Source organism: Branchiostoma belcheri, unplaced genomic scaffold (assembly GCF_001625305.1).
Source record: "Branchiostoma belcheri isolate BF01 breed outbred unplaced genomic scaffold, Haploidv18h27 scaffold125, whole genome shotgun sequence".
Taxonomy (NCBI): domain Eukaryota; kingdom Metazoa; phylum Chordata; class Leptocardii; order Amphioxiformes; family Branchiostomatidae; genus Branchiostoma; species Branchiostoma belcheri.
Window position 1 is genome coordinate 876,021 of NW_017802658.1, and position 10,076 is coordinate 886,096.

The following is a 10,076-nucleotide window of genomic DNA, read 5'->3' on the forward strand; positions in this document are numbered from 1 at the left end:
ATCGGCCATGACAACAGTGGACTGATGCCCAACCCCACACTGTGTGTGAATGTACTGTCCCCTAATGATATATCCCCTAACACACTGTTACTGTACTTCCCCCAGCATAAGAACCTGGGCCTGATGACCACCCTGCGTATCGGCCATGACAACAGTGGACTGATGCCCAACCCCACACTGTGTGTGAATGTACTGTCCCCTAATGATATATCCCCTCACACAGTGTTACTGTACTTCCCCCAGCATAAGAACCTGGGCCTGATGACCACCCTGCGTATCGGCCATGACAACAGTGGACTGATGCCCAACCCCACACTGTGTGTGAATGTACTGTCCCCTAATGATATATCCCTCACACACTGTTACTGTACTTCCCCCAGCATAAGAACCTGGGCCTGATGACCACCCTGCGTATCGGCCATGACAACAGTGGACTGATGCCCAAATGGATGGTGGAGTACATCCTGGTTAGGAACGAGGTCACAGGTCACACATACAAGTAAGACAGTCTTTTTTCTTACTCACAAGAGTTTGCCGTAAAGTTTTAGATCAGCAAGACATTTTTGGGGCCAACTTGTAAACCTAGGTTTAAAACACCAGTATGATACCAACTTTAACACCCACATGTGTGTACATGTACATTTTGTATGTGATAGCCTGGCTATTATCATTAAACATTGTAGAGCCACCACAATCGCCTAGTGTGTTTTGATCCCCAACCAAGTCATATCAGTCCTGTACACTATACCTACATGTACATGTATACCAGTGCGTCCAAATAAGCGAGTGGCTAGCCAAGCAGACACAAGATTCAGAGGTCCCAGGTTCAATCCATGGCATTCCTGGCTAGACATTACACATGTATGTCCTAAGGAAAGGCACTTTATAGACTTTCCTGTGGGTACCTGACTTTGGTTGATGAGGTAAAAGACAGTGGAAGGAGAGAGATGGGATCCACCTTCCAATACTATGCCCCAGTTGCTGTGGATTAACGACCCTCTGTCCCTATGGCCTGAAACAGGCTACATGACTTAGTCTACCCTTACCTTTTCCTATACACCATGTGCTGAGAGAAGGGCCTTAACTGAACTCATTGTATACATTGTACAGGTTCCAGTGTGGTCGGTGGCTGGGGAAGGGAGTGGATGACGGCAGTCTGGAGAGACTGTTGGTGGGAGAACTGCTGAGAAAACCTGTCGACACTGAAGGTAGGGCAGTCGGTTTAACCCCTAGTGTGCCAAGGACTGGGAAACAGGGGTACCACATATTAGACTATGTTGTTACTTGGGAAGATAAAGGTTAAAAACAAAATTGTTCGCTAGATTTGTTGAAAGGGGCTTCCAATATGGTAGTTGCTAGCATGCCATGATCTTTTGTCTGTAATTTGTTCAGTACAAACCAGAAAGCAGATTCTAAAGTTATAGCAAATTTAGCATTTTACTTACTGGTAGTTGCATGTGGTTTTCTATGTACATGTAATTGCTATACTTTTAGAAGTTTGTTATACATTGTGTAAAGCATGCAGAAAATGCATGATTTCTTTCAATCTTTGTTGTTTCCTTTTCTGGACGATTCTTACCTGCTTGGCCTTTTCTCCTCTGCCTTGAAGGAGTTCAGTCTTTCCTTTATCCTTGTGTTCTGCCTTGTTTCTCCGAAGTAGTTCGGACTTCTTGGGTGCACCAGCTTCCCTCACCTATAGAAGGTACTTTTGAACCATCTTTTTTGGTTCACTTCTGTGCATGCTATGTCTAATTTTTATCGATGACTACAATACAAGTCTTTTTTTTAGCAAGGCATAGGTAGTTTTCATGTGAGTGTACATGTTTTTGTATGTAGCTGACTTTTTCACAGAAAATTCTGTATTCTTAGCTTCAAAGAATCAATTATTCTTCTGTCAAAGAGTGAAGATTTTTTGATGATGACAAAAGTACTTTTGTCTACTTCATTAGCAGTCAAATAATAAAGTTTTTTTCAGTCAAAGAATGGTGTTTTCTTTACCATTTCAAATGTCAGTTTTTTTATACCTTGCTTTGCTGTAAACTTAACATCATCATAACTCCAAACCCCTGAGTACTGCCACTAAGAATTCAAAACTAAAGTTCAACTTTCTTTTCCTCTCCAGAGCTGCTGAAGAAATGCCGTACACCGCCTGGATCTAGATCCAGATCACCTGTGGGGATTGATCTACCCAAAATCAGTGAGTGTCATCTTTACTTCCCAAAGATCCTTCCACATTGTTGCAGCTAAAGTTCTCTGCATTTAGGCGATTGTGATATTCTTTATTGAAAGAAATGACATTCTTGTAACATGTTCTGTTCCCTTCCCCAGGACTGGCCTTGCCACAGATACAGGAGATGGTGGGAGATGCTGTCAACAACATTGTCAAACACTTCTACAAACCAGAGAAGGAGGTACAGTCCTATCAATGACTGTGTTCTGTTATTATTGTATCTTATTTTCTACCTTAGCAGTTCAGGTCTAAACTGCTAGAAGGCACTCATGTTCTTTCATCACCTTTGTGACCATGAAGTATATCTCCAGTAGGTTTTGCCTTGTCTGTGTATTTGTATGGGAAAGAACTGATAAGCCACACAAGACACTGCCCTTACCATGATACCAGAGTGCTATACCTTCGATTGTCTCTCAAAAATGAAGAATGTCTACTAAGATATACACAGCTAGATGCTACGCTAACCATTATAGACAAAATTATGATTCAGTGAACCCAAGTTTTTCTAAACTGTTTGATATGTTGTTATACAGAGAGGCAGCCTGACCCTCCTGTTGTGTGGTGAGAACGGGCTAGTGGAGTCCCTGGAACAGGTCTTCCTGTACGGCTTCAAGTCTTCACGACTCTTCAGGAACAAGTTCTTTGTCTGGGACTTCATAGGTAAAGTTGTATTTGAGTCTTAAACACTGCTCAGAAGGCTGGTTTTGAAACTCAAAACTTTGACTGTCTGTTATAGGCTTTAAAAGGAAACTTCAATACATGTCACGTAGATGAATACATGTGATGGTTTTCAATTCATTCTTTTGATAAAAGTAGCCCTTTTAGATCAACAAAATGCATCATGTTGTCTTGTACAACATGTACATTGTATGTATGTATGTATGTATGTATTTTCTCTAGCTGTTACAGAATGACTAAATATTGTATAATCAGAGTAAAATTTCTAGCAACCTGTCAATGTCAGATTCAGATGTTGCAGTTGCTCTGTTCTACATGTAGTCTTGCTAGTGCAATCATACCATTTACGATGTATCTTTCGTAAGTAACCAATCAGTCAGTCATAAAACTAGCCACTACAATACGTTACATTACATTGCATTGCATTGCTGGAAATCTACAAATTAGAGCCACTTTAGCGCTATATAGCATGAGAAAACTGAATTTCCAGACGTCTAACTGATGATTACCTGATCTCTTATTTCCCACCCAGGAAAAGTCTACACCTACTTCCAGAGTATAGACAGTGATGAGGAGGGTTCTCGGGACTCAGTCCAGGTGAGACAGTCCAGGAAGTCTCTGTGTCGTCTGGTGGAGAAGATCAACGCACACTCCACCAGTATGGGCAAGGACGAGAAGTTCAAACTACTGGTGTGTCTCGGAGCAAGGTGCGAAGACTTCAACTCTGTTTTCACATTGATCTAGACATTTTTAAAGGCATCCAGTGCAGTTTTTAGGGCTTGGAAACCTGATTTTTCAAATCCAATATTCTAGTAATTTATCTACATGTACATACTGAGTTGAAACCACAGTGACCCAGTGCATATTGACCCTCTAGGAGCAAAAATTCCCAAAATTCTGACAGAAAATTGTTACTGGAAGGGCCCTTTGCTGATTTTTAGGGTAACGTACCACCCAGAAAATAAAGGACTAATTTTTTTGCTCAGTTTCTTCCTCTTCTTCTTCTTCTCCAAACCATGACCTCTGACCTGACCAATGACATGATTTGCTGACGTCTGGTGTTGGGTTACATAATGTTGCAATTTCATGGTCTGCTCTGCTCCTGTCACCATATACTAGTAGTACATGTGATTGAGTAAGAATTAACAGAGCAGACCATGTCTGAAGGTAAACAAATGCATTACTTCTCTAGTATTAAAGTGATTTACAGTATGTTGCACCAATCAGTGTACAGTCAGAACAGTCTGTAAATATCTATCTCCTTGCTCCCTCCAGAGACCACCTGCTGGACCAGTGGATCCCCCTCATTGTGGCCACGCCCGTCACCCTGTCCATGTACGAGGAGACGTCCTTCCTCAGGGACGAGGCCATGGTCCAGTTCCTCGTTTCCATCCTCCAGTCTCTCAAGGAGTTCAACATCCTGCTGGAGTCCTCCATCATGAGTGGCCTAGACGTCTGAACAAGGCTATAACATCCTGCTGGAGTCCTCCATCATGACGTCTGAACAAGGCTATAACATTCTGCTGGAGTCCTCCATCATGACGTCTGAACAAGGCTATAACATCCTGCTGGAGTCCTCCATCATGACGTCTGAACAAGGCTATAACATCCTGCTGGAGGCCTCCATCACGACGTCTGAACAAGGCTATAACATCCTGCTGGAGGCCTCCATCATGACCGGTCTGAACAAGGCTATGGGCTGAATAAAGAGACTCTTTTTACACAACCAAGTGTTTTATTCAGTTGACGTTTCGGTGACCGTCTGTCAGAACTGCCCTGAGGAAGGTGACAGACGGTCACCGAAACGTCGGCTGAGTAAAACACTCGGTTGTATAAAAAAAAAAGAGTTTCTTTATTCAGTGACTTACCAACCTGATGAAACTATATTCATGGAAGACTATGGGCCATTTTACATCTATTGTATAAAGTCTGTTATGAACTTAATGATAATCCTGTATCTATAAATGCTTTGCATCAGAATACGAAGCTTAGCATCATCTGAAAAACCCTAATGTTTAATAATACATGTATAACTTCGTTAACATTTATCTGCCAGGTTAAATTTATCTGCCACTTTAAAAAGCATCTAGATGTCTAGTGCTTTAGACACATTTTTAGGGTGGCAAATACATTTGTATATTATGTAACCTGGCAGATGAATGTTAATAACAGAGGTTGTATTCGAGCTTCTGGTATAATTTTAACTATATTCTACCAGAACTTGGTATGAAGAGGGTTAACTAGAGCCTTCAATGGCAAGTCTTGATGTATAAGGAAAGTTCTTTGGGATCGATTTAAAAAGAAGATGTAATTTGACTGTATTTCCTTCATATTGTTCTGTTTGTTTTAAGAAGGAAAATATGTTATGAACTATGAAAAGGGACTAGGGGAGTATGTGATGTGGGCAGTGAGAAGCCAGAAATTTATGTACAGAGACATTGATATGATGGAAAGAAGGTAGTAGTCTAAGAGAGTATTTGTTTCGAATAACCTGTGTTTGGTTAGGATACAATTATATCACAGCATTTGTTGTAACATAACAGTTGAGAAATATGACTGAAACAAATTGTTTATCACAAAAACTGCAACATGTACATCAACAGTGTATATTTAGATACATAAAGTGCATACATTTACTCTTGGAACAATATATACACCATTTGTCATCTAAATACAACTCAAAGTCACTGTTTCATGAATTTGATAGATTTTGGTTACTTAACTATTCAAATGAAAGCATTGAATCTCAGTGACTTTCAGTGTCTATACATACATTATGTACCTGTACCACAAGCTTTGTTGACATTGTGTATTGCTGTAATTCTAATCTTTCATATATTTAGTGAAGTGGTTGATTATTTGTGGCAGCTTTTTATGTTAGTCAATGGCTATGAATTTTAAAGTGAAACCTTAGTTGTTTAAACCTTTGTTTAATTGTAATCCTTTCAACATTTTAGTTGTATTCAGCTAAAAGCACTAAGATGTTTATTCTTTGTCTAAACTTTCACATTTAGAAGGCAAATTGCAAAAAAGTTTTTAAAACTTAAATCTTTAAACCATCAGGAGTAAAAATTGAACATCTGTTTTTCCATTCCTTCATTCAATGACTATCTACAGCCAAATTTCTTAAGGGTTACAATTTTGAGGTTTATCTAAGGTTTTACTGAGTTTAAAGTGAACTACATCCATAAAATGTATATATACATATATCTTACAATTATTAGCTCTTCAGTGAAATTAAGTTAGCAGTCTATGATATCATATTTAAAACTAATTATTGCATCAGTTGTAAATTTATTTATTTGTTGCATGTTGTGTAATGTTTAGTAGTTGTGTTTTTCAACTGACGATTGGACCATTCCAGTTTGGGGGTGTGGTATTTTGTTGTTTTGAGGGACATGCCACTGTTGACTTCGCTGCAAACACCCCTTAGTGAAATTGGTACAGTCCCACATTTGGTTTGGAAGAGTCTAATATGAAAATAGGGGTGTTTTGATATCCTGGGGTTGGTAATTTTGCTTGCCAAGTTTGCGAGTTGTGTTAGGGTTGCTGCTACATGGTGTTTAGTGTATATAGATATAGATGTGCAATTATTTGACAATAACTTAATGTGATTGGTTTAATATGACCGGTCTTGGCTATTGTTCCATAGGGAATTGTTACTTGTAAGGCATTATCAAATTTCACTACGATTTTTGTGAAAAGTAAAGAATTGTACTTGCATTGGAGGTGTAGTAACTTTCGAGAAAGGCCCTGTTGGAGTGCCTGCAATACTTGATTGGGTATATCCAGATACACACAACTTTTTTTTTTTTAATGTGCGACAGGTCATGTTTTCTTTGTCTACAAGTTATTATGTAGAAGGAAGTTAGGAATGTTGTACATGTGAACGGTTAAAAGTTTGAATTTCTGGAAAGTCTATTTTTAGGGCGACACTGCACAATAATGTGAGAAAAGGAATGAAGTCATTTCATCACTTTGTCAACACAAAACCTTACTTCAGTAGTATTTTAGATTCACATTGCTTCTTGCTCTTGTGTACACAAATCTAGGAGATTTTTAATGGAAGAGGGTCTGCGATGGTACAAATGTTTGTTGAAGATAGAGCAGCTGTCTGTAAAAACCAAGCATAAGGTGGCCAAACTCAAAAAATCAAATTCTCTTAAATTTTGTGTGGTGGTAGGGACTTGGTCCAAACTTACAAAAATGGGTAAGTTTTGGTTCGCTGGTTGATGGTTGCCATGGCAACAGCCATTTTTCAAAATGGCGGATTTTTACCTTGTGGAGGCATAAGTCTTGCCCAAAATGGACCATCTTTTACCTTCCGTATCTCACAGAAAGTAACACATATCTCATTGCTTCTAACATATTCTATGATCCATATTGTAACTAAGAAAATGATATGAAGTTTTGCTCAAAATGTTTTTGTGGTGAGCTGTAGCAGACATTTAAAAATGGCGTGTTTTTGTAAAATTTCAAAATTGAGAAAAAGCCATTTTTAGGACGTTTTTAGTGAACCATGGCCGCTTAAAAGGCAGGTAGAATTAGTTGATTTTTGACACAGTTATGGCTATAACCTTTGTCTACAACATATCAGAAAATATCTTTGGGGTCTCCATGGGGGGGAGTACAGTGACCCCTAGACTAAACCATTATTTCCATTGTGAAAGAATCCCAACCGCTGCATTATAAGTGAAAAAAGCACCCACAGCATGGCTATACAGTAAAGAAAACGACATCTAAAGCTTTTTTCAAGTGCTAAGGAAACCTACCTCGCACTTACAAAAGTTGTTTTCTTCTGGGCTGACAACGGGTTACCATGGCAACAGTTATATGGGGAGGGGGGCGGTGTTTTGAGGCCCACGGCCACTTTCTTGTTGTATAATGTCTGAAAAGTTTAAACCAGAACCACCAAACTGTGGTGACTTTTCCTCAAATAAATTTTGCAATAATTTGATATTCATACTTTCATGTTGCCATGGCAACTGGTTGCTGACAGGCATATTTTGCCAAATTCAGCAATTTCAGTATAAGAATAAAATTTCCATTTTTTTTGTTTTAAAATTTTTCCTCTTATCAAACATTCATGACATTACTGTAAGTTCATATAATTTTTATGATTACAAATTTATAATTAATGTTAATTAGATGACGTCATTGGTCAAAGTCTAAGATGGTGGACTATAACTCGGATATAACAAGTTTTTCCTCTTAACACTAAAACACAAGATTTTTTTAATCATGGGGCAAGGAAAGGTACCTTGGACAAAGGAAGTAGATTCTTGCTGGATTGACAAAGAGTTGCCAAAGGTAACACTTCTTTTTTAAATGGCACTTATCATTTCTATTTATATATATAATGTTGTTGTAGCATTCACATAGATCAACAGTATCCCTATGGCAGAACAATGCTGTCTGTTACCACTGTGGTAATAATGCTGTTGCAAACATCCTGACAAAATGTGGAATTTCAATCAAAAGGTAGATTTTTAGAACTGAGATAAGCAGAAAACATAGGCACAGGGTGATTGATGTGATTGATGATGAGGCTACATCATCAAATGTAAAGAAAGATTTGCTAGATGTTTTTGATTTACTACTCTACCAACGGGTTCAGCATTGAAGGGTGCCAGGAGGACAATAATTGTACCATACCTTTGGTATACTGTGGCCTACCACCCAGGGACCCGAAAGGATCAACCCTGAACCCCGCCAAGGATCCAAAAGCTGCCCGGCCAGAATGTAAGAGGTCGGCACGCTACCGCATCCCGCATGGGTCAAGACGGGAGACTGAACGTTCACCGGACTGGTCCCTAACAGAAACCGTCAAAGGGACCAAAAGTTTGTGAATTTTAAATAGAAGCCGTCTTAGCGCCCCGACAGGGAGCCGTAAAGGAACATTTGATTGTGACCCTGACAGTCTGCGCACGCTCGGCTTCATGACGCCGGCCGGCGTCTACACCGGGAACATGCCGAGCATGTGACTCCAGCTTAAGTAGGGTTCATGCAGCATCAAAAATGAAAGAAAAATTCGTTTAATGATAGAAATTATATGAAATTACATATGCCATAAATTCCAAATAAGAGGTGCAATTTTACTAGAAAAAAATGGAAATTTCATTTCTTAAACTGCATGAAATTACGGAATTTTGTAAAATATGTTTGTCAGCAACCCGTTGCCTTGGCAACATAAAAATATTGATTTTCATCTTTAAAATGAAATTATTGCCCAAGTTATTTAAGGAAAAGTCACCAGGTTTGGTGGTTCTAGCTGAAAATTGCTAGACATTATACAATAAGAAAGTGGCCTCGGGCATTGAAACACCGCCCCCTCCCCATATGACTGTTACCATGGTAACCCGTTGTCAGTCCAGACGGAATGAACTTTTGTTAGTGCAAGGTGGGTTTACTTACCACTTGTAGACAGCTTTAGTTTTCGTTTTCTATGCTTTAAAAAGTTTTGAGAGTTTTAGCGTTTTAAGAGAAAAAAACGTAATATCCGAGTTACTGATGGTCCGCTATCTTGTCCAATGACGTCTCTAATTAACATAAATCATATATGTGTAAACAAAGAATTTACATAAACTTACAGGAATGTCATGGATGTTTGATAAGGGGGAAAATTTTAAAACAAAAAAAATGGAAATTTCATTGCTATAGTGATATTACTGAATTTGGCAAAAAATGCCTGTCAGCAACCAGTTGCCATGGCAACATGACCATGGCAACATGAAAGTATGAATATCAAATTATTGCAAAATTTATTTGAGGAAAAGTCACCAAGTTTGGTGGTTCTGGTTTAAACTTTTCAGACATTATACAACAAGAAAGTGGCCGTGGGCCTCAAAACACCGCCCCCCTCCCCATATAACTGTTGCCATGGTAACCCGTTGTCATCCCAGAAGAAAACAACTTTTGTAAGTGCGAGGTAGGTTCCTTAGCACTTGAAAAAAGCTTTAGATGTCGTTTTCTTTACTGTATAGCCATGCTGTGGGTGCTTTTTTTCACTTATAATGCAGCGGTTGGGATTCTTTCACAATGGAAATAATGGTTTAGTCTAGGGGTCACTGTACTCCCCCCCATGGAGACCCCAAAGATATTTTCTGATATGTTGTAGACAAAGGTTATAGCCATAACTGTGTCAAAAATCAACTAATTCTACCTGCCT

The 10,076-nt window shown here is 39.0% G+C and overlaps 2 protein-coding genes across 2 annotated transcripts in view; both read left to right on the plus strand.

The window, feature by feature from the left end:
- The window catches only part of LOC109463370 (DENN domain-containing protein 5A-like), a 42,524-nt gene extending 37,892 nt beyond the window's left edge, over positions 1-4,632 (plus strand). Inside the window, exons 29-37 of the mRNA XM_019760143.1 lie at positions 106-317; positions 353-499; positions 1,111-1,208; positions 1,661-1,702; positions 2,123-2,197; positions 2,329-2,411; positions 2,764-2,890; positions 3,441-3,615; positions 4,184-4,632. Coding sequence (XP_019615702.1) covers positions 106-317; positions 353-499; positions 1,111-1,208; positions 1,661-1,702; positions 2,123-2,197; positions 2,329-2,411; positions 2,764-2,890; positions 3,441-3,615; positions 4,184-4,367 — 1,143 coding nt within the window. The 3' untranslated portion in view covers positions 4,368-4,632. The remainder of the gene's footprint in view (positions 1-105; positions 318-352; positions 500-1,110; positions 1,209-1,660; positions 1,703-2,122; positions 2,198-2,328; positions 2,412-2,763; positions 2,891-3,440; positions 3,616-4,183) is intronic.
- LOC109463371 (neurogenic locus notch homolog protein 1-like) overlaps positions 4,402-10,076 on the plus strand; it is a 42,271-nt gene continuing 36,596 nt past the window's right edge. Inside the window, exon 1 of the mRNA XM_019760146.1 lies at positions 4,402-4,588. Within this exon, the coding sequence (XP_019615705.1) occupies positions 4,402-4,588 (187 nt within the window). The remainder of the gene's footprint in view (positions 4,589-10,076) is intronic.